Source organism: Cetorhinus maximus, chromosome 23 (assembly GCF_964194155.1).
Source record: "Cetorhinus maximus chromosome 23, sCetMax3.hap1.1, whole genome shotgun sequence".
Classification (NCBI taxonomy): Eukaryota; Metazoa; Chordata; class Chondrichthyes; order Lamniformes; family Cetorhinidae; genus Cetorhinus; species Cetorhinus maximus.
This window is the reverse complement of record NC_135901.1, coordinates 63,922,262-63,949,420: the sequence shown is the minus strand read 5'-3', so window position 1 is coordinate 63,949,420 and position 27,159 is coordinate 63,922,262. Positions and strand designations below refer to the sequence as shown.

Sequence of the window (27,159 nt, the reverse complement as noted above, 5' to 3'; positions counted from 1 at the left end):
AATTAAGTATTTGTCTTCGGGCTGTTCTCATGGTTTTGAAAGATGAAACCAAACAGTGATTTATTTGTACTTCTTGCAGTTTAGTTACTGTATTCACTGCTCACAATGCAATCTGCTCTACATTGGGAAGACCAAACACAGATTGGGTGATCACTTTGTGGAACAACCTCCGTTCAGTCTGTGAGCTTGACCCTGAGCTTCCGGTCACTTGTCATTTTAATTCTCCGCCCCACTCCCACTCTGACCTCTCTGTCCTTGGCCTCCTGCACTGTTCCAATGAAGCTCAATGGGAGCTTGGGGAATAGCAGCTCATTTTTCAATTCGGCACTTTACAACCTTCCAGACTCAACATCGAGTTCAGCAGTTTCTGCACCAACAGAGAGTTGTCAGGATCTGGAACATTCTACCTGAAAAAGTGCTGCAACCGGATCCTACCAGGAATTTTAAAAGGGAGTTGACAGGGATTTGGGATTGAGGAATTTACAGGGTTACAAACAGAAAGTGGGTGTGTGGGGCTAAACATGACTGCTCTTTCAAAGAGACAGCACAAGCACAAAGGGTTGAATGGCCTCCTCCTGTGTTCTAAGTTTCTTTGATTCCAGGAGTTGGCCATTTAGCCCATCGAGCCTGTCCCACCATGCAATCAGATCACAGCTGATCTGTGACCCTTTGTCTCATGTCCCTTGATTTATACCTTGTGTTAGCAAAGATCTATCAAAGTCAGATTGAAACTGAACATTGATCAAGCATAAACTGCCAATTCAGGAAGAGAATTCCAAACTTCTCCCAACTTTACCTGGAGAAGATTTTCCTAATCTCACTCGTGAAAGGTCTGGCTCTAATTTTTAGACTATGTTCCTCAGTCCTGGATTCCCCAATCAATGGAAATATTTCCCCTCTATCTACCACACCATTTCCAATTTATATCATGAAAACTTTGAGAATATCCTCCTTAATCTTCTAAATTCCAGGGAATACAACCCTCAAGGTGAGATGATGAATAGTGGCAGAAGGAATAGGGAGAGGCAATACTTAATGGTACAGTCCCAAAGAGAGTGCAGGGAGAGGAGGATCTGGGGGTTGATGTGCACAGACGTTTGGGGGTTACAGGGCAAATTGAGAGAGCAGTTATCAAAATATATGGGATCTTGGGCTTCATCCACAAATATGTGTACAAAAGCAGGAAAATAAGCTGACCCGTTATAAAGCTCTGGTTAGGTCACAACAAAAGTATTGCATCTAGTTCTGGTCTCCAAACTTTAGGAAAGGGGTGAGGGTCCTTGAGAGGATGCGGAGGAGATTTACCAGAATGGTTCCAGGAAAAAGGGAATTCGGTTACAAAGGGAGATTGGAGAAGCTCAAGTTGTTCTTCTTGGAGTTACAGAGTTGAGGGGAGATTTAAAAGAGGTGGACAAGATTGTTACAAGTTTAGATAAGGTGGACAAAGAAAAAGTTGTTTTCATTAGGCGATGGTACAAGGATTAGGGGGACACAGATTGAAGGTTAAGGACAATAGATACAGGGCAAATGCAGGGAGGAACATTTTACACAACAAGTGATAATAACCCGGAATTCTCTGCCTATGAGGGGGGATGGAAGTGGAGATGATCAATGATTTAAAAAGATTGGATCGGCACATAAGGGAAATAAACTTGCAGGGCTTTGGGGATACAGCTGGGGAATGTGACAGACCGGATTGCTGTACAGAAAGTCAGCATAAACCCAATGGGCTGAATGGCCTCTTCCTGTGCTGTAATTACAGTGGTTGAGATGCGATCTAAGCAGTATTTTGAATATCTTCATGCATTTCCAGTCACACTGATACCTGAAATCTTTTCCCACAAAGAGAACAGACAAACCTTTTTCCTTCCACGGTCAAAGTCCAATGATATTCAGGTCCTGATGAATCGAGTGACTCTGTCAGATCTTGATGTGATGTTTGGTTTGAGTTTCCTCGTTTGTAAATCCTACCTATTTAATATACTGTAAAATGGAGATTATAAAAAAATCCATCCCTGTCAGTCCAGGATAGAAATTAAGAGACAAACATTTCTCTGGGTTGGAGTTTGCTGTGTGTAAATCCTCCCCTTCTAACCCCCTGTAAAAGGGGTTTCCAAACACTGGGTGTAAACTGGGCTCCGGGAGTTTGTAATCCGGGTTTGGAGTCCTACACCGGGTGTTTGTGAATCCTCCCAGTCCACCCTCCGGCTCCATTCCTCTCCTGCACTCGGCCCTTTCTCACCCGCTGGACTGTCAACCCGACCGTTTTCATCCTGGTCCAGATCTTGGTACTGCGCATGATTCGCCTCAGCTGGGCCCTGCCCCTTATTCACTTCGATTGGTCGGAGGACCAGCCGATCTCGCTCGGCCTTCCTCTTCCTATTCGTCTGCAGCTGCCGTCAATCATTATGCGCTGGCGCATGCGCAGTACATGGAGCCAGACGGTTAGAGAGCTTGAGCGAGCGGATTTAAAATGCGTGTTTTGGAAAGACCAAGTGTGGATCCAGAGCCGGAAATAAACCTGTGAACATGGGTAGGGCCGGCGAGTTGGTGGGGAAGCTTCCTCAACTCACGGTGTCCGCCCCAATCCCTCAATAAGAGCCATTGCTTCCGCGTTTCACGAAGCGAGACGACAGCTTAGGCCTTTTTCCGGAAGTAAATCCGAGGTAACGATCGCCATCTTGGTGCGGGGCAATGAGCGACAGAGCGCATGTGCGACCAATATCTTTGTGAGGGGCAATGTCTAATGCGTGCGTGGCTGCCATATTTACAGAGGCTGCAGACCCGGATGAATGACCCGCAGGAGGGACAATAAATCAGAGATAGATTTTGGTGTGAAATCAATGGGTTGTTGTAAAACAGGAGATCAGGGTAACAGTCAGAAACAACAACAACTTCTATTAACATCATAAATCATCCCAGTGAGCTTCATAGGAAAATTATAAAACAAAGTGTCACATCTAGACACAAGGAGATATTAGGACAGGTGACCAGAAAACTTGGGCAAAGAGTTTTAAGGAAAGTCCTAAATCGTCGCTTGGTTGTACAGAACTTGAGTATTACTGAAAAAAGAGACAAGCTGGCAAAGCTTTTCGACTTGCACTCATCAGGACAGATGCAAGAATCCCAAATTTCAAAGGGAGCAACAATATTTCTGCATGAGAAAAGGGTGCTGATTGGTTGGCCAGTCAGTTCTGATTGTTCATTGCCATGGAGAATACAGCAGGGAGCTATTGTCGCCTGTGCTTTTGTTTAATTCAACAGAAGGCCCTATACATGGACTTGTTGGTTCTGCCTGCAGAGGACAGGTCCCTGTGTATTAATATATGAAGCTCCCCGCTAGTGTAAGTGAGACACATTACGAACCCAACTGATAACTTTGAAATTTGGTGTTCTTGCATCTGTCCTGATGAGCACAAGATAGAAAATTTTGACGGAATGTCTCTTTTTATTAATTCTCAAATGTCTTGAAGGAGGAAAGTGTGGTAGACAGAGGGAGAGGTGTAAGGAGAGAATTTCAGAGCTTGGGGATGAGAGAACTGAAGGCACGGTGGAGCCAAGGCCAGAATTAGAGCAGTGCCGATATCTCAGAGGGTTGTGGGGTTGGAGGAGATTACAGAGCTAGTGAGGAATGAGGCCTTGGAGGTATTTGAAAAGAAGAATGAGAATTTTAAAACCAAGTTGCTACTTGACCGGGAGTCAAGGCAGGTCAGGAAGCAGAGGGGTGTTAGAGGAAACGGCCTCACTGCGAGTGAAGACACAGATGGCAGATATTTGGATGGCTTCAACTTTACAGAGGGTAAAATGTGGGAGACCAGCCAGGAGTGTGTTGGAATAGTCGAGTCTGGAAGTAACAACAGCAGGGATGAGGGTTTCAGCAGCAGATTCACTGAGACAGAGTGAGCTCGGGTGATAATACAGGGGTAGAAACAGGCAACCTTAGTGATGGCACAGATATGAGGTCAGAAACTCATCTCGAGATCAAGTGTAACACCGAGGTTGTAAACAGACTGGTTTAATCTCAGACTGTTCCCAGGGAGAGGGATGGAGTTGGTATCTGGGAAATGGAGATTGGAGCAGGGACTGAAAACAGTGTCTTCAGTCTTCTCAGTGTTTAATTGGAGTTAATTAGTCATCAGGAACTGGGATGAGCAATGAAACTGATCCCAGGTTTAACTTAGAGAGGGAGACAAAGGAGAGAAACCCTGGGAAATTTGGAGAAACCACCTTCACAATCGCTCATTAAATCTCCACACAGTAAGTTTTGGACACAAGGTTAACATCTGCTATTCTGTATGGTCGGTCAGGGGGTTTCAGATTAATGTTTTGTCATGAGTAATCACTGAAGTGAATGGTCAAACATGTTGTTATTTCCAGTTGTAGAAATTTGTTAAAAAAATACAGAAAGAATTGTCCAAAACTGTTTGGATTTCAGCACAGGGAGGAGGGAGAGTGTGTGGGACGGGGATTTGCAGCTTTGGGGGAAGACAGGAAAAAAATGGTCCATAGAAACTAGAATTGTCTGTTCTGAATTTCTATCCTGTACTGACAGTGATGACTTTTGTAAACTCCTTTTACAGGGTATTGGAAGGGGAGGACTTGAAGATGGGAAACTCAAACCAAACATCACATCAAGATCTGACAGAGTCACTTGATTCATCAGGACCTGAATATCACCGGCCTTTGAATGTGTAAGGAGAAATGTTTGTCTGTTCTGCCTGTGGGAAAAGATTTCAAACATCAGTGTGACTGGAAAAGCACCGACACACACACATCAGAGTGAGAGTGTTCCAGTGAACTGACTTCTCAGTTACACAGCCTGAAATAACATTGCACCGTTCACAGCGGGGAGAGACTGTACACGTGTTCTCTGTGTGGGTGAGGCTTCAACTGATCATCCAACCTGGAGAGACACAGGGACACCTGCGCCATGAAGAAACCGTGGAAATGTGGGGACTGTAGGAAAGGATTCAATTGTCCTTCCAATTGACACAGTCACACTGGGGAGAGGCTGTTCACTTGCCCCGAGTGTGGGAAGGGATTCACTCAGTTATCCAGCCTACTGCAACACCAGCCAGTTCACACTGGAAAGAGGCCATTCACCTGTCCGGAATGTGGGAAAGGATTCACTCAATCATCCCAACTTCTAACACACCAGCGGTTACATACTGGAGAGAGACCATTCACCTGTTCTGAGTGTGGGAAGCGATTCACACAGTTAACCAGCCTACTGAGACACCAGCCAGTTCACACGGGAAAGAGACCGTTCACCTGCCCTGTATATGGGAAAGGATTCACTGGGTCCTCTGACCTGCTGAAGCACCAGTGAATTCACACTGAGGAGCGGCCGTTCAGCTGTATTTCCTGTGGAAAGAGATTCAGGTCTTCATCCAACCTGTTGAGACACCAGCGACTTCACACTGGAGAGAGGCCGTTCACCTGCTCCTTGTGTGGGAAGAACTTCACTTAGTTATCCAACCTTCTGACACATCAGAGGGTTCACTCTGGAGAGAGACAGTTCACATGCACAATATGTGGGAAGGAATTCACTGAGTCCTCTGACCTACAGAAACATCAGCAAATTCACACTAAGGAGAGGCCGTTCAGCTGTACCTCCTGTGGAAAGAGATTCAGGGCTTCATTGAACCTCAATGCACACCAGCGAATTCACACTGGGGAGAGGCCATTCACCTGTTCCGAGTGTGGGAAGGGATTCACTCATTTACCCAACCTGTTGAGACATGAGCGAGTTCACACTGGAGAGAGACCATTTATCTGCTCCAAGTGTGGGAAGGGATTCACCCAGTTATCCCACCTGCTGATACACCAGCGAGTTCACATGGGAGAGAGACCATTCACCTGCTCCGAGTGTGGGAAGGGATTCACTTAGTTATCCAATCTCCAGTCACACCAGCGAGTTCACAAGTGACTGCAGGAGTTGGATTCTGCTGTTATGGTTGCTGTTAATCACATCCAGGACTGAACCATGCTCATTCTGACAGTTGGGGTTTGTTTCTGCTGATGTTAATAATCCCTGTAACTGGGCTGGAGTTTAATATTCTGGATCTATATCTGATTGTGTTCTCGGGGCTGCAGTGTCCCTTTAAGAACCGCTGTCTCTGATCTTTCCCCATAATTCAGGAACTCTCATCAGAAATTAGTTTACAACAAGATTCTGAACTTTTACTTCAATCCTAAATTGATCTTTGGTACAAACTCTACAATTAAGTGCCTGAGAGGTTCCACTGATTAACATCTCCAATTAGAAAGTGCTGATTAATCCTTGCTGACAATTCTTACTGACTTGCACATTACTCACAGTGACACCTCCATTATCCACCAGGAAGAAGGGGAATGGGAATTGGTGGAGAATCGAGAGTTCCCAAATGTTACCCCTCCCGCCGGATACAGAAATCCCCTCGGCACGGGAATGCAGACAAGTTCAATCCAAGTAATGGACTGTAAGAAATCACTGTCTAATAACCCTATAAAATGTTCAGAAGCGTATGGAATATTAGAAGAATGGATCAGTCTCTCTGTTATGAAGAAAGCTTCCATAGCAGCTTGCTAGCTGACAAACACAGAGCAGGCCTGTTATCTCTGCCAAGGACATGTCTGTAGCATCGGCCCTGAAAGGATTGGATCTCATGACCCATACGTAAACCAACTGTCTGTGGAAAGGTTAAAACAGGCTCTCGAGAGCACAGAGATATTGACGTGATCCACACTGGCTTCAGCCCAACACCCACACTCTGGCTCACACCAGTTAACCGTTCACAGGAGACTGTCACCACCAGCTACAGAGACCAGCACTCACTCTGTGTCATCCGTCCATTCGTTCTCTGGGACTGGTAAACTGTTCTCACCTGTCACGGGTCGTGTGTTTTCCTGTCTATTTAGCTTACACATCATATTTAAACTTTTGCTTCTCAGTGAACTACTTTCAAATCACTTATGAGCTCGACCCTGTTTTTGGGTAATCTGTGACTCCCGAACCTAAATCTTACCAGCCAGAATGAAAAGGGCAGTTCTGGTCACCATATTATAGAAAAAGATATTGAGTCACTGGATAGGGCCCAGAGCAGATTTATAATGATGATACCAGAAATGTGCAGGTAAACATATCAGGAAAGGATTGACAGACTTGGTCGCTTTTCTCTCGAGAAAGTAAGGCTGAGGCTAACCGAGGTCTTTAAAATGAGAGAGATTTTGATCGAGTGGATACAGAGAGAACATTTCCTCTTGTGGGGAAGAGCATAATTAGAGACCATCAATATCAGATAGTCACCAAGAAATCCAATAAGGAATTCAGGAGAAAATTCTTCACCCAAAGAGTGGTGAGAAAGTGGAACTCGCTACTGGGAGTGGTTAAAGTGAATGGTATCGTGTTTGTTTAGTTAAAAGGCACAGTGCATGGAATTGTTTTTTTTTTGGCAAAGGACAGGACCACGTGTGTAGCTTCTAACACGTGTAACTGAGCCACACTGAGAGTCTGACTGATAATCTTAAATTCTTTGTTCATGTAATTCTTAGCACAATCAGGATTGTTTAATAAGTGTTGTCCAATCATGAAATCACATCTAATATTACTTATGGAGAAGCTCGGCAAGCACAAGAGAGAGACGAGAATAGATGGTTACAATGATAGATTGAGATTAGGAAAGATGGGAGGAGGCTCTAGTGGAGCATAAACACAAGCATGGACTGGCTGGGCTTGTCATGTATCCTATATAATTACATTCCTGAAGGCTCTGGTTCTAACTTTTAGATTGTACCACCTATTCCTCGACTGCCTAACCAGTGGAAATAATTTCTATTTACCCACTGTTCCCCTTAATATTCTCAATTCTCCTGTTACTGTCACTGTTAATCACATCCTGAACTGAACCATGTTCATTCTGACAGTTGGGGTTTATTTCTACAGATGTTAATAATCCCTGTAACTGGGTTGGAGTTTAATATCTTGATGTCTGTTAAATAAATCAGCTTTGTTTCAAGCACACAGTATGTCGAGTCCTTGATTTCTCCAGGATAAGAGGAGACTAATTGATGTCCTGTTACTGACTGCTCCATTTTTGGATCTTTTCTCCTTTCAGTTCTCAGATCTCTGGTTACCCTCATGGACAACTCTCAGCTCCCCTCACCTCCCAGAGAGCCTCTTGGGATCCAGGGAAGTCTCGGTATTAAAAACAGAAAATGCTGGAAATAACCAATACTTTTCCAAGTGCAATGTCCTGGATTATTGGCTCCAACCTTTCCCCACCACTGATGTGAAGCTGATTGTACTGGAATTGCTGTGTTTTTGAACAGGGGTGTAACATTTACAATCTGTCAGTCCTTTGACACCACTACTATATAAGGAGGATTGGAAGATTGTGACCAGAGCCTCCACAAGTTCCCTGTGAAGGATGCTGTCTCTGACAGTGCAGCAGTCCCTCAATGTCACCCTGGAGTGTCAGCCTAGATAATGTGCTCAGGTTTATTAATATTTCCTCTAGTTATTGATGTGGGTCATTAAGAAACAATGGACTCTTATGATGTCATCCAGTCCCAGTGCGATGATGTCATCCAGTCCCAGTGCGATGATGTCATGAAGACTATTAAATACCAGCGGAGCCTTAGTGGTGAAAACAGTTTTGTTCGAGATGGCAGCAAGTCCATTACTGATAGATCAGCAAATGGAATTAATGGGAAAGAAAGTGAGGCAGCTCATGAACATCAGGAATAGTGTTGTGAATTATGAAGGTGAACAACGTGTTCAGTATACATGTCCCATCTCCCGACGCATTGCCCCTGTCTTCCGACACGGTGTCCCCCATCTTTAAGTCCTTCCAGTTTGGTTGATAGATCACCCACCTGAAACATTCACTCGGTTTCCCTCTCTACAGAAGCTGTTTGAACTGCTGAGTGTTTCCAACATTTTCTGTTTTGAGGTCGGATTTCCAGCATCTGCAGTATCTTGTTTCAGGGTCACAGTAGATCAGTTTTCTCTGAATTATTGTTCCCTGTTTAAAGGTGAAGAAGGGGCTTTTAAAGAATGAGACAATAACTGTCACCCTGTTCGACATGAAACTAAACTCACTGTTAATTCCTCCTCAGTAACAATTGTAAACACAAAGCTTCCAGCCGGGATTGAACCGGGAACTTTCTCATGTTAAATAAACGTGATAATCAGTGAATTAGGGAAATGAGTGTGAATCCCCCCCAGACAAAGGGGATCTGACATAGAAAATAGGAGCAGGAGTAGGCCATTCGGCCCTTCGAGCCTGCTCCACCAATCATTATGATCATGGCTGATCATCCAACTCAACAGCTTGCTCCTGCTTTTTCCCCATATCCTTTGATCCCTTTTGTCCCAAGAGCTATATCTAACTCCTTGAAAACATACAATGTTTTGGCCTCAACTACTTTCTGTGGTAACGAATTCCGCAGGCTCACCACCCTCTGGATGAAGAAATTTCTCCTCATCTCAGTCCTAAATGGTCTACCCTGTATCCTCAGACTGTGACCCCTGGTTCTGGACTCCCCCACCATTGGGAACATCCTTCCTGCATCTACCCTGCATAGTCCTGTTAGAATGTTTAAGGTTTCTATGAGATCCCCCCTCATTCTTCTGAACTCCAGCGAATATAATCCTAATCAACTCAACCTCTCCTCATATGTCAGTCCCACCATCCCAGGAATCAGTCTGGTAAACCTTCGCTGAACTCCCTCTATAGAAAGTACATCCTTCCTCAGATAAGGAGACCAAAACTGCGCACAATATTCCAAGTGTGGTCTCACCAAGAGATAATTGCAGCAAGACACCCCTGCTCCTGTACTCGAATCCTCTCGCTATGAAGGCCAACATACCATTTGCCTTCTTTACCACCTGCTGCGCTTGCATGCTTACCTTCAGCAGTTGGTGTACAAGGACACCCAGGTCTCGTTGCACATTCCCCTCTCTCAATTTATAGCCATTCAGATAATAATCTGCCTTCCTGTTTTTACTACCAAAGTGGAGAACCTCACATTTATCCACATTATACTGCATCTGCCATGCATTTGCCCACTCAGTCAGCTTGTCTAAATCACACTGAAGCATCTCTGCTCCCTCCTCACCGCTCACCTTCCCACCCAGCTTTGTGTCATCTGCAAATTTGGAGATTTTACATTTAGTTCCCTCATCTAAATCATTAATATATCTTGTGAATAACTGGGGTCCCAGCACCGATCCCTGTGGTACCCCACTAGTCACTGCCTGCCATTCAAAAAAATACCCGTTTATTCCTACTCTTTGTTTCCTGTCTGCCAACCAGTTTTCTATCCATCTCAGTACACTACCTCCAATCCCACGTGCTTTAATTTTACACGCCAATCTCTTAGGTGGGACTTTGTTGAAAGCCTTCTGAAAGTCCAAATAAACCACATCCACTGGCTCCCCCTCCTCAGCTCTACTCATTGCATCCTCGAAAAATTCCAGTAGATTTGTCAAGCATGATTTCCCTTTCAGAAATCCATGCTGACTCTGTCCGATTCTGCCACTGCTTTCCACGTGCTCAGCTATTAAATCTTTTATAATGGACCCTAGAATTTTCCCCACTACCGACGTCAGTCTGACTGGTCTATAATTCCCTGTTTTCTCTCTGTCTCCCTTTTTAAATCCATCTCTAGCTCTAATTCCCAAACAGAAAATGCTGCCAAGAATCAGCAAGTCAGGCTGAGTCTGTGCCGCTCTCACCATCTGAAACCGTCACAATGCCCGGCTGATTGACGGCAGGTCCGGACCATTAGGAAGAGGCGGCGGAAACGGAGGCCCGAGCGGGAGCGGCTGGTCCTCCAACCAATCGGATTGAATGAAGGGCGGGACCGGGATGGAAGAGAAGCATGCGCAGTGTGAGTAATGGCGATGGAGAGACGCTTCTCGGACCCGGAATCGGTAAGGAAGAGAATAGTTGGGCGGAGGGAGCGATCGATTGGGCGGGTGGGCGGAGCGGATTGGTAAACTTGTTGTGCAATCAGAAAACCCCAAAACTGAACTTTGCGGTCGCCCGCTTGCACGGAGCGGGGGCCGCAACCCCCATAAATCGGGCCAAGTTATCGGCCGCCATCTTTATTGGGGGCAATGTGCAGCAGGGCGCATGCGGGGCCGCCATCTTTGTAGGGGGCAATGTTTTGAATGACTGGGAGGAGCCTGATTCCCATTGTTCAGAATGGAGACAATTTGTCCATCAAGTTGCAATACCCTTTGAGTCCCAATGTCTTATTGATGAGGCAGAGCGACGACAGAGAAAGAAAGAAAAGGAAGCAAATTCTGCTTCCCGAATTCTGCTACCTCGTGGCACGTCCTGCCCCCTATGTCCAAAGATCTGTGGATCTTTTCAGTCCTATGAGGACCCAGGGCAGAAACCTGCGCCCCTGAGGAGACGTCATCCTGCCTTTGTGTTTCTGTGGGTTCTCTCTCACTCCCTTTTTCCTGTTTTAAGTCAATTTCACAGGGGATTAGAAGGGGAAGATTTGCAGTCGGAAAACTCAAACCAAACATCATAACAGGATCTGATAGAGTCGCCCAATTTATCGAGTTCTGAATATCATCGGTTTATGGACATGGAAGGAAAAAGCACCATTCACAGTGGGGAGAAACCGTACACATGTTCTGTGTGTGGACGAGGCTTCAGCCGATCATCAGACCCATCAAAACATAAATGCAGTCAAAATGGGGAGAAGCCATGGAAATGTGCAGATTGTAGGAAGGGATTCACTGATACAGTTCAGCTGGAAACTCAGTGGGACAGTCACACCAGGAAGAGGCTGTTCACCTGCTCAGATTGTGGGAAGAAATTTGTTAATTCATCCAACCTGCTTACACACCAACGAGTTCACACTGGGGAGAGACCGTTCACCTGCCCTGAGTGTGGGAAGGGATTCATTAATTCATCCAATCTGCTGAGGCACCAGAGAGTTCACACGAGTGAGAGACCGTTCACTTGCTCCAAGTGTGGGAAAGGATTCACTCAGTCATCCAGCTTGGTGATACACCAGCGGGTTCACACTGGGGAAAAGCCGTTCACCTGCTCCAAGTGTGGGAGGGGATTCACTGACTCATCCAACCTGCTGGCACACCAGCGTGTTCACACTGATGAGAGACTGTTCAGGTGTTCTCACTGTGGGAATGGGTTCAGGCGAGCATCTGAACTCACCATACACCAGCACACTCACACTGGGGAGAGGCCATTCACCTGTACAGAGTGTGGGAAGGGATTCACTGATTCATCCACCCTGCTGAGGCACCAGCGAATTCACACTGGGGAGAGACCGTTCACCTGTACAGAGTGTGCGAAGGGATTCACTCAGTTATCCAGCCTGCTGAGACATGAACAAACTCACACTGAGGTGAGGCCATTCAGCTGCTCTGAGTGTGGGAAAGGATTCGTCCATTCGAACAACCTGGTGAGACACCAGCAGGTTCACACTGGGGAGAAGTTGTTCACCTGCTCTGATTGTGGAAAGAGATTTACTCAGTCATCCCACCTACAGACACATCAAAGAATTCACACTGATGAGAGACCATTTAAATGCCCAGACTGTGAAAATTGCTTTAAAAGTTCCAGGGAGCTGATGTCCCATCAACTTGTTCATACTGATGAGAGACCATTCAGGTGCTCTCACTGCGGGGCTGGGTTCAGGCGATCATCTCAACTCATTTTACACCAGCGAACTCACACTGGGGAGAGGCCATTCACCTGCTCTGAGTGTGGGAAGGGATTCACTCAGTCATCCCACCTGCAGACACACAAGCGCACTCACACAGGGGAGAGGCACTTCACCTGCACCACGTGTGGGAAGGGATTCACTCAGTCATCCCACCTGCTGACACACCAGCGAGTTCACACTGGGGAGAGGCCATTCACCTGCTGCAAGTGTGGGAAGGGATTTACTCAGTCTGCTAACCTGCTGAAACACCAGCGAGTTCACAAATAACTGCAGTGATTGGATTTTGCTGTTAATCACATCCAAACTGAGTCATGTTCATTTGGGCCTGTTTCTGCTGATGTTAATAAACTCCAGCCCTGTCATCATGGTTCTCACTCCGAATAAAAATTAAATTAATCAGTTTTGTGTTAAACACACTGTGTTGAGTCTCTTTAATATCTCAAACACATGTTAATTACTTTGAAGGGCTCTCCCTCTCCTTCAAATCTGCCATCATCGCTCTCTCCTCAATAAAACCAACCCTTGACCCCAATGTCCTTGCAAACTACCTCTCCGTTTTTTTCCACCCTTCCCTCTCCCAAACCCTTGTCACCTTCCAAATCCATGCTCATCATTCTTGGAACTCCATGTTTTAATCCGTGCAATAATATTCCTGCCCCTGTCACAGTATCGAAACAGCTCTTCTCAAAGTCACAGGTTACATCTGATGTGAATGTGACAAAGGCAAACTCTCCCTCACAGTCCTTCTCGGCCTGTCCACAGTCTTTGACACCATTGACCAAACCATCCTCCTCCAATGCCTCTCCACTGGTGCCCTGCTGGGTTGGACTGCAAGCTCCTGATTCCTTTCTTATCAATCTCATTGTAACCAGAGAATCACCTACTGGAGCTGTGATTACCTGAGTTACATTTTCACAGACTGACTCACTCGGTAAGTGATCAGATGTCACTGAACTTTGATATAAAAATGTTCCATTTTCACTCTCACAGTGACCATATCTTACAGACCAAGCCCTTCTTTCCAGAGTAGCCCTTCTGGATAAGATCAACAGAGAAGAGTGAAGACATTCCAGTCCACAACCCAAATTCATAGAGGTAAAAAATGTTTGCCAATTCATGTTAAAAAATAGAGCACAGCAGAACAATTTTGTGTTAATGTGTGACAGACTTTATTGAAACAGATTAATTACTGAACATTGGCCAACAGCTCCATTCTTGCAGGATGCAGATGGTAGGAGTTGGATATTAATCATCCTTATTTTGCAATCCCTATGTTAGCAGAAAATCACTAATTTATACAGACTCGCTCACTCAGTCAGTGATCAGAACTCACTGGACTGTGACAAGCCGTGTTTACCTGAGTTACATTTATACAGGCTCACTCACTCAGTAAGCGATCAGGTCTCACCGAACTATGACACAATCATATTCTAATCACTCTCACACAGACTGTATCATACAGACCAAGTTATTCTACCTACATCAGCTCTTCTGCACAAGATTGACAGAGAAGACTGACTATGTTATTGAGCACACAACAAGATCACAGTGCTACAAACATTTGGAACTTCTTGTTAGAATGTAAACTGGGAGAACAATGGCCTATTGGTCTCTTACAGACATAGAGATAGAGATTGACTGTCAGGATTAACCAACAATTTTTACCACATCACACAATTGGTATGATGCAGAAGGAGGCCATTTGGTTCATCGTGTTTGCACTGGCTCTCCCAAAGAGTAACTCACCTAGGCCCATTCTCCCACCTTACCCTTTACGTCCTCCCGTTTCTGATAACAGTCTCATTCCTTCCTGAATGCTTCAGTTGAACCTGCCTCCACCACACTCTCAACCTGTGCATTCCAAAATTTAATTGCAATGCTGCATAAGAAGTTTCTCCACATATCGCTTTTGCTTCTTTGAATAACTTCTTTAAATCTGTGCCCTCTCATTCTTGATCCTTTCACGTGTCAGAACAGTTTCTTCCTATAGACTCTGTCCAGACGCCTCATGATTCTGAATGCCTCCATCAACTTTCCTCTGAGCATCTTTTCTCTCATGCCACCATGCTAACCTTTCCAATCTATCTTCATAACTCAAGTTTCTCAACCCTGGAACCATTCACGTAAACCTCTTCTATACTCTCTCCAATGCCTTCACATCCTTCCTAAAGTTCAGTGCCGAGAACTGTAAGCAATAATCCAGCTGAGGTCTAACTAGTGTCTTATACAAGATCAGCATAACCTCCTTTCTCTTGTACTCTGTGCCCCTATTCATAAAATCCAGGATACTGTATCATTTATTAACCATTCTCTCAACCTGCCCTGCTATAATGACTTAGGCACATATACATACAGGTCCCTCAGCTTCTGCACCCCCCTTTAGAGTTGTAGCCCCTAATTTATACTGTCTTTTCCTGCCAAAACTTATCATCTCACATTTCTCTGGATTGAACTTCAGCTGCCACCTCTCCGCCCATTCCACCAACTTGTCTATGTACTTTTGAAGTTCTACAATATCCTCCCCACAGTTTGTGATTTTTCTGAGTTTTGTATTATCCACAGATTTTGATAAGTTGCCTTTACACCAAGATCTAGGTCATTAATGTATGGCAGGAAAAGCAATGGTCCCATAACCATACCGCTGTGGAACTCCATTACAAACCTTCCTCCACTGCAAAAAATATCCACTAACTGCTACTCTCTGTTTCCTGTTATGCAGCCAATTCCGTAACCATGTTTCTACTGTCCCTTTTGTAACCTGAGCTTTAACTTTTCTCACAAATCTTTTGTGCAGTACTTCAACAAATGCCTTTTGGAAGTCCATGTGCACCATAGTGGCAGCATTGCCCTCATGAATCTTCTCTGTTACCTCTTCAAGAAACTCCATCAAATTAGTTAAACATGATTTTCCTTTAAGAAATCCATGCTGGCTTTCCATAATCAACCTGCATTTGTCCATGTGATGATTAACTTTGTCAAGAATTATTGTTTCTAGGAGTTAACCTGATTGGTCTGTAGTCGCTGGGCATATCTTTACGCCCTTTTTTGATCAAGAGTGTAAAGTTTGCAATTTTTAGTCCTTGGGGACTACCCCTGAGTCTACAGAAGACTGAAAAATTATGTCCAGTGCCTCCGCAATTTCAACTCACATCTTGCAGTATCCATGGATGCATCACATCTGGTCCTGGCGACTTAACAACTTTAAATACAGATAAGATATTCAATACCTCCTCTTTCCCGATTTTAAGCCCATCTAGTGTCGGATTTACTTCGCATTTTTACCATGGTCTGGGTAGCATCTTCTTCCTTGCTAAAGACAGGTGCAAAGTATTCATTTAATACCTCAGCTATATGTCTGCCCCCTTGTGTAAATTCCCTTTTTGCCCCATATCAACCCTGGAGCTTTGGAGCTCGAACATGGTATTTATTATTCTTCAGCCCCTATGCTAACAGAAACCCCATCCTCTAATCCCCAGGTTCAGATAAAGATTAACTGAGACTCTGTCTCTAATGGCGGCCTGAATACCCACAATCCGGTGCGCCTCAGAAACCACTCTATCTGCTGCGGGTTGTCCGGGTGAACGGCGCATGCTCAGAGTCTCCTGCTCTCTGCTTGAGGTTGGTGCCGGAGAGAAGCCGGAAGAGAGTGAAGAATGGTCATTGGTTCACATTCGGCTCTGGGACCGCCCTCGGGATTTGTAAACCCCGCCCCCCGACACTGACCTCTCACCAGACATCTCACAAGCCCGGCTGATTGATGGCAGCTGCGGGCCAATAGGAAGAGGGGGTGGGGCAGGATAGGCGAGTAGGAGAGGCTGGTCCTCCAACCAATCGGAGTGAACGAGGGGCGGGGCTAATCCCGGATCTCCCTCATTGACTGAAACCTTGCATCATTCTGAAAGCTAATTTCTCTCAAACTCCAGAAGAAAACAGGACCTTTCTATTTGTGACTTTAAACAGATGAAACCCTGTGGGGGTGGAGTAGACATTTCAACATTTGTTACTGAAATGTGCGAACATGATGAAATAATGTACACACAATTCAAGGGCTGACTTCAAGGCATGAATGCAGACATGGAATGACACCATTAGAACAAGAAGGTTCCCTAGTTTCAATAAATGAACCGGCAGAAGGGTTTGGACAGTTTAGGGAGAAGATTAATGCTGTTAATCATTCAGAACAATAGATGGAAACCAAGGCCAGTGAGAGAGGGACCCACCGCAGATAGGTCGAGAAAGACCAGAATGGAAAGTTTACCTTTGTCACAGTCATATAGCTTTCAAAATAACTGTTCTGGAATTGTGGCGGGGCAGAAACCTGATTGGAGATTCAAACCTGGAGTTCAGGGAAAGATGGACACGGATTTGAGAGATTACAAAACGTTTAAGTATTTTTCAAAGCAAAGTGAGGCAGGGAATGGGGCTGCAGCATGCAAAGATGGAGAAATGAAGAGTTTGTTATTTTAACAACAGTGGTAATGATGGAAGATTTAAAGGAGAGCGGGACAGTACTTGAAAAGAGAGAACTGTTGTGAATGTCAGTAGGCATGGGGAGGTCGTTTGGTCAATAGTTTAGTGGGAATAGGGTCAATGGAGCAGGTGGTGAGAGAGCACTGAGAGGGCATGACGGGAGAGAAACTCATGAAAAATGTGTGTTCAGGGCTTGGGCAAGTGGGATCTTCAGACACAGTTTGTCCCGTTGGGCCAGTGGAAGGGATGGAAGCAGCAGTGGCAGCTGATCGGATTGTCTCAATCTTAGAAACAAAGAAGCTCCATGGGATCCTCACATTGTTCCTGGAGGTGAGGATGGAGGAGACAAGCGAGAGGGAGAGCCCTTCAAAAGGAACAAACTTGTGTTCAAGATATTAAAAAGACTCAACACACTGTGTTTAATGCAAAGCTGATTTATTTGAATTTTATCCAGAATCTATAACTGGGCTGGAGATTATTAACATCAGCAGAAACACACTCCAATGAATATGCTTCAGACAACAATATCATTAGGAACTAAATCCAACCCAAGCAGTTACTTGTGAACTCGCTGGTGTCTCAGCAGGAGGGATGACCGAATGAATCCCTTCCCACACTCAAAACAGATGAACGGCCACCCCTGACTTTGAACTCGCTGGTGTTTCAGTAGGTTGGATGAATCAGCAAATCCCTTTTTACACACAGTGCTGGTAGATAGCCTCTCTCCAGTGTGAACTCACTGGTGTGTCTGCAGATGGGATGACTGAGTGAATCCCTTCCTACACTCAGAGCAGGTGAACGGCCTCTCTCCAGTGTGAGTGCGCCAATGAATTTCCAGTTGGGATGGGTAATTGAATCCCTTCCCACAGTCCCCACATTTCCATGGATTCTCTCCAGTGTGACTGTGGCTGTGGTTCGACAGGTCATTTGATTGGCTGAAGCCTCGTCCACACACAGAGCATGTATACGGTTTCTCCCCACTGTGAACAAGGCTTTTAACTTCCATGTTCAAAATTCGATCATATTTGGGTTACGATAAATTGGGCGACACCGTCAGATCCTGATGTGATGTTGGGTTTGAGATTCTGGACTGCAAGCCCTGTGAAAGTAGTTTAAAACAGGTAAAAGGGAGTGAGAAAGAACCCACAAAAACACAAAGGCAGGTTATGAAGTTGAGCTGAATGAATCTGGTAATTTGTGGGACTGGCACGAGGAAAAAGTGACAATGAAAGCTTTCAGACCCAATGGATTCATTAATGCCTATTAGGAAAGGGAACCCACCGACTGGACAGGGCCAATACAAAACTCCAAAATCTAGGGGAGGAAAGAGAGGGAGATGGGAGAGCCAGGGCGTGGAGGAGAGGGATGTTACACATCTGCAACTCTACCAGAGCTTTGGCAGAATCTCCCAAACCCGCAACATCTACCAGCTAGAAGGACCAGGGTAGCAGGTGTCTGTAAATATAATCACCTCCAAGTCACAAACTGTCCTGACCTGATAGACATTCAATATTGGATGAACAGAAAATTCCTCCATTTAAATATCGGGAAGACTGAAGCCATTGTCTTCAGTCCCAGCTACAATCTCCACTCCCTAACCATCAATGCCATCCATCTCTCTGACATCTTTGAGACTGAACCAGACTATTCAACAATCAATTTTAGATCATGAACTCACTCTTCCATCCCCACCCCCTTTCCGATCCCTCTTATATTTTCCAATAATTTATATAGATTTTTCTTTTCCCACCTATTTCCATTATTTTGAAATGTATTTCCATCCATTGTTTTATCTCTACCTTTTAGCCTATTTCGATCCCTTCCCTTCACCCCACCCCCACTAGGGCTATCGGTACCTTGCTTGTCCTGCTTTCTACCCTTAATTAGCACATTCCTTAGATAATATCACCACCTTCAACACCTCTTTGTCCTTTTGTCTGTGACATCTTTTGGTTATCTCCACCTATCACTGGCCCTCTATCCAGCTCTACCTGTCCCACTCCGCATCCCCCCCCCTCCACCTCACTGCCCCATTAAACCACCTTATATTTCACCTCTTTTCTATTTTTACTTAGTTCTGTTGAAGAGTCATACGGACTCGAAACGTTAACTGTGTTCCTCTGCGCAGACCTGCTGAGTTTTTCCAGATATTTTTATTTTTGTTTCAGACTATTCACTATCTTGGTGTCATATTTCACCCCAAGCTGAGCCTCTAACTACATATCACCAAGACCGCCTGTTTGCACCTCAGTAACTTTGCCAAACTTCACACCTGCCTCAGCTCATCTGCTGCTGAAACTCATCCTTTCCTTTGTTCCCGCTAAACTGGACTATTACGAGCTACCCACATAAAGGTGGGGTCATTTAAAACTCCATTTCCCTTATCCTTACTCGCACTAAGACTTGTTCATCCAACCCCCCTGTTCTCACTGAGCTACATCGGCTTCTCGTTAGGCAGCTCCGCTATGTTCAAATTCTAATCCTTGTTCTCAAATCCTTCAGTGACCTCACCCTCTCTATCTCTATAATATCCTCCAATCTACATCCCTCCCAGATATCTGGAGTCATTTAATTCAGGCCTTCTGAGGATCCCTGATTTCAATTGATCCACCATTAGTGACCAAACCTTCAGCTGCCCAGGCCATAAACTCTGAAATATTCTCATTGGACCTCTCTGCCTCCCTCTCATCCTTTAAGACGCTCCTTATAACCTACTTCTTTGACCAAGCCACTGATCATCTGCCCTGATGCCTGCTTATGTGACTTAGTGTTAAATATTGCAACATAATATTCCTGTGAAACATATTGGAAGGTTTTATTATATCCAGGGTGCTACATAAATACAACTTGTCCTTGATGATTTGGATATATATCATCGCTGAGTGGAAATCCTGTAACTCCTTACCAAACAGCATTGTGGGAGCACCTTCACCACAGTGACTGCAGCGGTTCAGGAAGAAGGCCCACCAACACCTGACCAACAGACAACTGGGGATTGACAATATCTGCTGCTCTTGTTACTGACGCCCAAATCCCAAGAATGGAGTTAACAAAAAACCTCGGTTGTTTCTCTGCACAGCTGCTGTCAGACCAGGTGAGTTTTTTTCCCAGCATTTTCTGTTTTGATTTCAAACTTCCAGCATCCCCAATATTTTGACTTTATCCGAATTGGTCTGCCTGTGTTTCTAAACTCAGTCCTATAAAACAATGAAACGAAAGCAAAACTCTGCAATGTTGGATCTGAAATGAAAATATAAAATACTTCAAATATCCAGCTCGTCAGGCAGCATAAGCCGATTAAGAAACAGAGCTAGGGGCTCAGGTCACTGACCTGCCTGCAGACTGCACGAAAACGCTCAGCAGCAGACGATGAGTAATGGCGGCCAACGTTCCCACAATGCTATGGGCCCAGAAACCGCTCTATCTAAAAGTTGTTAATTTTCTTATCGAAGGTCGGTTGTCGCAATCTGCAGATGGCAACAATGGCGCAGTGAGAGGTAAGAAGGTGAAGAACTGCAGCAAATTAAAGGAATACTTAAACGGACTTGCAGACTACACGGAGAAATGGAAAATTAAATTCAAAATAGTGAAATGAAGGCGGGTTGGGTCCCTGCTGATGGAGATAGACCGTATTCGATCCCGCGGTGCATTCAGGGTAGGATCAGCCGCCATTATTACAGGAGAATTAAGCCGCATTTCTGCACTTGCGCACCCATACCAATGCCGAAACTAACAAAATAACTCTGAAGAAGAGTCATACGGACACGAAACGTTAACTCTGTCTTTCTCTCCACAGATGCTGATAGACTTGCTGAGTTTTTCCAGCATTTTCTGCTTTTGTTGCCAAAACTAACAACCTCCCGGCATCCAAAATCACCGGGACCTGCAGCCTGGAACTGGGAGTTGGAGAAGCGGGAAGAATGAGGAGAAACAATATAATCCAACACTCACAACAACCTCCAATCCACCTCCATTCCCGGAATAGTGAGACAGGGTTCAGAAACACTCACCAACACGACTCCAGTGAAACATCCACGAGGAAAGGGGGAGCAGTGACTGCTCTGACATAGCCCCAGACCTGTCACTCAAATCCCCAACTCCGCCCAGTTCACAGCTCAACCTATCAGCTTGCAGCTTCCTGCACCTTGACCCCCGCTCGGCCCAGGTGTGGGACAGTCCCAGGTGAGTCGTTTGTGTCACCAGGAGAGTGGGGGAGGGGTGACCTCCCGCCCTGTGCTGTGTCCAAAATGGACTCTTCCTCCCCTCCCCCAGGGCCCTATAAACACTGCATGCAGACGGCTGATGGACTTTGGGGATCCTCACTAACCTGCACAGGTACATTATCCTGCACATCCCCTCCCCAACTCCCCCCCCCCCCCCCCCACCCCCCCACCCTCATTCACCATGTCAACAAGTTTATTTTCTTTCTTTCTGCTCCCACTTTGCGTAAACATCTTGTTTCATACAAGTTTTGTTTAAGACTTGTTTAATCTTGTTTAGTTGCAGGGCTACGAGGCAAAGGCAGGGACGTGTCATTAGGTAAATTGTTCCTTCAGGGGGCTAACACAGACACGAACAACCGAGTGGCCCCCTTTGTGCTGCAACATTCTATGATTCTCTGATGTGTCTATTCCGCTGCTCCATTCCCAGTGATTCCCACCTTCTGCTATTGTCCCTGGCACCCAACGTTTAACCAAGTAATTCCTCCCCTTTCCCCTGCTCACCCTATGCTGTGTGTGTCAGACTTCCTCCGGACACCTCCCCCCACAACCACCCCTGCCCCTTTAACCATCAGCAGATTTCTGCTTGTCTGCTTTTAGTTTAAATTTACAGAATTGCAGGATTTAGCTTCAAACTCGCCTTCACTGACTGCAGCAAATCTGATAATGTTTGCTCCTCACACCAGGATAGTTTATTTTGTATAAAGTCAGACCAAAAATGCAGCTACTGTCCTCAAGCTTCTTCTTTTGATGCTCACAGGACCCGAATATAAAACAGTGAACGTTCTCCCCCTAGACTGAATACAAAACGGTGAACATTCTCCCCCCAGACCCAAATATAAAGTAAAGTAGTGAGACTGGAGTGTCATGAGGCCCAGACATTTGTTGTCGATGTGGCAAATTAATTTGGGACAATCTCTACCTTTACAAACTCTCACAGTCTACAATCCCGTCATGAAACTGAGAATGCTGGAAATCCTCAGCAGATTTGCATCTGTGGACAGAGAAACAGAGTTAACGTGACAACTCTGTGACCTTTCATCTGAACTGCGCATGGGTAGAAATGTAACAGTTCATTACCAGATCAAAAGGAGGCACTTTACAGACTTGGAGAATCAAAATTGAGTTCAACAATTTTCTATCATAATCTCTGCCCCCATTTTGTTTCTTGTTTCTTTGCGTCCTTGTTTTCCTTTCTCATTTCTCTTATTTTCTTTACTTTGCAATCAGACGGTTGTGATGGTGCAATTCACGCCTCATATCGACACATCTTTTGTCTTTTCACTTGTCCCATTACCACTCCCTTTGACCTTGCATCATGAAACCTAATCTATCTCGCCCTGCAGCCTTTCAGAGACCTTCCCTTCTGTTCTCCCCACCTCCCCGCTTTCACTTGCTCTTACACCTGAAACGTCAATTCTGTTTCTCTCTCCAGAGATTCTTCCAGACCTGCTGAGTGTTTCCAGTTTTTACTGTTTTCATTTCATATTTTAAGCATTCAGTACTGTTCGTTTCTCCATTCCAAGCACTCTGACTGACACTTATTAATAATTTAATTCATTTAATCATACTTTAGATTTTTACCAGTATTTTATGTCTTGAAATCTGATTAATTATTGAGCTATTTATCAGTGTCTTCAAATGTAGTTACAATTTCATCACTTCTCGCTTTTTCCTCACACTTCCTCTCACTAATATTAAATCCTTACTGATCTTAAATGGAAGGATCACCCCAGCACTGACAGATCAGTCAGTTTAACCTCGACGTGGGAAAGCATTTAGAAGCGGCAATTCAGGCCAAAATTAAGTTATTTGTACAATTGTGGGTTAATTAAAGCCAGCACGGATTGGTTCAGGACAAATCGTGTTGAACTAAATTGCTTGAGTTTTATTGATGAGGCAACAGAGAATGTTGATGAGGGTAACACAATTGATGTGCACATGAACTTCTAAAAGGCATTTGATACAGTACCAAGTAACAGGCTTGTCAATAAAGTTAAAGACCATGGGGCAGAGGCAGCATTGGCTGAGCGGCAGGAAACAACAGGCATGGAGAATGATTGTTTTTTCAGATTGTGGAAAAGTAGACAGTGGGATCACAAGGAGTCAATTTTAAGACCACTGATTTCTTGATATATGTTAATGACCTAGACTTGTGTCTGCAGGGCAAAATTTCAAAATTTGAAAATGAAACCAAATTTTCAAGTTGTGTTCACAGTGAGGAGGATAGTGAGAAACTTTAAGAGGATATAGAGAAGATGGTGGAATGGGCAGACAAGTAGCAAATAAAATTTAATTCAGAGAGGTGTGAAATGATTCATTTTTGGAGGAAGAACGATCAGAGACAATAGAAAATAAAGGATACAAGTGTAAAATGGTGCAGGAGCAGTTGAACCTGGGGCTTTATGTGCACAAATCATTGAAGGTAACAGGGCAGGCTGAGAAAGCAGTGAATAAATCACGCAGAATCATGGGCTTTATGAATAGTGGAATTAAGTATAAAAACAACCAAGTTAGAATAAACTTCAAAAAAACACTGACTTGGCACCAGGCACAGGTTTGGGTCCTATTCTGACCACCTCACCACAGGAAGAATGTGACGCATTAGAGAGTATGCAGAAAAGATTCACGAGAGATGAGGGATTTCAATTAGTTTAGGTGAAGTTGGGTTTGTTTTCTTTGGAAGGGGAACCGTTGTCTTGCAGATTTTCTGGACCTTCTGTCTTCACTTCCTTCTGAAATTGTAGCCATTCAGTGGCGCGGGTGTTAAAAACTTTATTTCATGGCATTTGGGCAAGGCCAGCATTTGCTGCCCATCCCCAACTGCCCTTGAAGCAAGTGGCTTGCCACACCACTTCAGAGGGCCATTCAGAGTCAAACACATTTCGGTGGATCTGGAGTTGCATGTAGGCCAGACCATGTAAGGATGGCAGATTTCCTTCTCTAAAAGGCATTAGTGAATTAGATGTTTTTTTTTTAAATGATAACCGACAATGGTTTCATTGTCACCGTTACTGAGGCTAGCTTTAAATTCCAGATTTATTAATTGAATTTAACTTGGACCAGCTGCTGTGGTGGGATTTGAACCCAAGTCCCTAGAGTATTAGCAGGCCTTCTGGATTACTGGTTTAGTGACATCGGCACGATGCCACCGCCCCACCCCGTCCCAATATATATATATATTTTTAAATTATTTTGTAAATAGTTTAATATTTGTCATTATTTTGTTTCATGTGGTTTCGAATGAGTTTCAAACCGTTCTGTGCCAAGTGGACGAGGTGTTTAAAGGTCATTCATTTCTCCCTTTGCATGTTAATGTTCATTAAAGACATGGAGAATAATGTCCTCCTCATTAAGTATCGATGGCACTTAAATGGCCAATTCCCACTTCCCTTCTATTGGGTGCATAGGTGGTCTACACATTCAGGTTACTGTATAATTTGATTGCTAATTTTATTGAGTGCTCCAAATTTCAATTTACTGCCCCAATCTCCACATCGTAGCACAAAATGACCATTTCTCATTGGGCAAGCAATGGCGATGCCTTTTCCCAGCATTCCACGCGATGGTGAAGTGACCTATCCAGACCGCTAGCGAGCGGTGCGCAGGCGCAATGCCGGACAGTGTTTGGAGCATGCGCAGTGTCAGTGATGGCGTTGGGGAGAGAAGCTCCTCGGTCTTCTCTGCAGCCGGTGAGGATGTGGATACGCGACGGGAGCAATGGAGCCGGCGGCTGGTCGGGAAGGTTTTTAAACACCCGGTGAAGGCCTCAAACCCAGAACAGAGACCTGCAAGTCCTGGGTTTGCAGCTCCGGAGCTTTTAACCGAGACTAGACCCAGATTAACGGCCGCCATCTTGTTTCAGAGGGGAGCAGGGCGCATGGGCGCAGGGCTTGATGACGAAATAGTAGGTGGGGCTTCAGCGTGCCTGTTCCCAACCGGGTCCAAGTGCCCGGAGAGTGCATAAACTTGGGAAACAGGTTTTTCAGCAGCTTTCCCCACTTTCAGGCTGCCGGTGATGTTTGAAGCGGAGAGGAGTTCATGGGCCTTTTATATATTCAGAATGAGAGGTTTCAGCCCCTGTAAAGTTACCTGAAGGGGATGATCCTTAACCTTTGGTGACACTGCTGTCCCATTCTTTGAATCTTTGTCTGACCAGTGTGGAGGGGGAGTGGGTAAGTCAGAGAATCTTCTCCTGAAACTGTTCATGGGCCAGGTTAAAACATGAATTTGCAGATCCAGGATGGGTGGCACACATGGGGTTGGTCACACTGGCTGCCGACGTCTCTTCCATGGTCTTGTCCGTGCCCGCGTGTCCCTGGAGAGGGAACATGCGGTGTCCATCGGTACGCTTGATACCTCCCACAACCAGTGGGCACCTCAGGGTACAGAGTGTCTCACAGGCACTGGAAAAAACATTCTGCTTTAGTTCGGAAGGTTCCCTTTGCTTTTATTGGGACTTTGTTGCTGATTTGAGCTTCTTTTAGTTTGATTGGACCACATGTTTGGGGAAAGAATGTCCCAAAGATACTTGAATTGTCTGTTTTAAGTTTCTATCCTGTACTTACAGTGATGGTTTTTGTAAACTCCTTTTACAGGGGAGATGAGGGAGATGATTTGCAGACGGGAAACTCAAACCAAACATCACATTAAGATCTGACCGTGTCACTCGATTCATCAAGGCCTAAATATCATTGGACATTGACTGTGAAAGGAGATATATTTGTCTGTTCTGTCTGTGGGTAAAGATTTGAAACATCAGTGTGACTGGAAAAGCACCGAGACACACACACAGTGAGTGTGTTCCAGTGAACTGACTGTAGAAGGATCTTTAACCTGTTACACCACCTGAAACAAAGATTTCACCATGCACAGCAGGGAGAAACTGTGCAAGTGTACTGTGTGTGAACAAGAATTCAACTGATTATCCAACCTGGAGAGGCACAGGAACATCGACACCATGGAGAAACCGTGGAACTGCGGGGATTGTGGGAAGAGATTCAGATCCCCTTCTGAGCTGGAAACTCATCGACGCATTCACACTGGGGAGAGACCGTTTATCTGTTGCGATTGTGGGAAGGGATTCGCTCGACTAACCTCACTTCACATCAACTTGTTCATTCAGACATGAGACCTTTTAAATGTTGTGACTGTGAGAAGAGCTTTAAAAGCAAAAAGAATCTGCTAATACACCAGCGAGTTCACACTGGGGAGAGGCCATTCACCTGCTTTAACTGTGGGAAGGGATTCGCTCAGTTATCCAACCTGCTGCGACACCAGAGAGTTCACACTGGAGAGAGGCCGTTCATCTGCTCCAAGTGTGGGAAGGGATTCACTCAGTTAAGTACCCTCACTTCACATCAACTTGTTCACTCTGACAAGAGACCTTTTAAATGTTCTGACTGTGAAAATTGCTTTAAAAGCAGAAATATTCTGTTGATACACCTGAGAATTCACACTGGGGAGAAACCATTCACCTGCTCCAAGTGTGGGAAGCGATTCACTCAACTAACCCAGCTCACTTCACATCAGCGTGTTCACTCTGAAAAGAGACCTTTTAGATGTTCTGACTGTGTGAAAAGCTATAAAAGCAAAGTGGATCTGCTGACACACCAGCGAGTTCACACTGGAGAAAGGCCATTCACGTGTTCCATGTGTGGGAAGGGGTTCATTCACCCATCCCTCCGGCTGAAACACCAGCGAGTTCACACTGGAGAGAGACCATTCACCTGCTCCGTGTGTGGGAAGGGATTCAGTCATTCATCCACCCTGTAGA

General features: G+C 45.0%; 2 protein-coding genes across 2 annotated transcripts in view; one reads left to right on the top strand and one right to left on the bottom strand.

The window, feature by feature from the left end:
* The window catches only part of LOC144698085 (uncharacterized), a 48,528-nt gene extending 21,370 nt beyond the window's left edge, over positions 1–27,158 (top strand). The window contains 5 exon segments of the mRNA XM_078570007.1: positions 4,996–5,278; positions 5,702–5,925; positions 11,613–11,630; positions 11,799–12,957; positions 26,430–27,158. Of these exon segments, the coding sequence (XP_078426133.1) occupies positions 4,996–5,278; positions 5,702–5,925; positions 11,613–11,630; positions 11,799–12,957; positions 26,430–27,158 (2,413 nt within the window).
* Positions 1–27,159, bottom strand: part of LOC144697683 (uncharacterized) — a 672,764-nt gene that overhangs the window by 370,533 nt on the left and 275,072 nt on the right. The window contains exon 2 of the mRNA XM_078569698.1: positions 18,222–18,262. The gene's annotated coding sequence lies outside the window, so the exon portion shown is untranslated. The remainder of the gene's footprint in view (positions 1–18,221; positions 18,263–27,159) is intronic.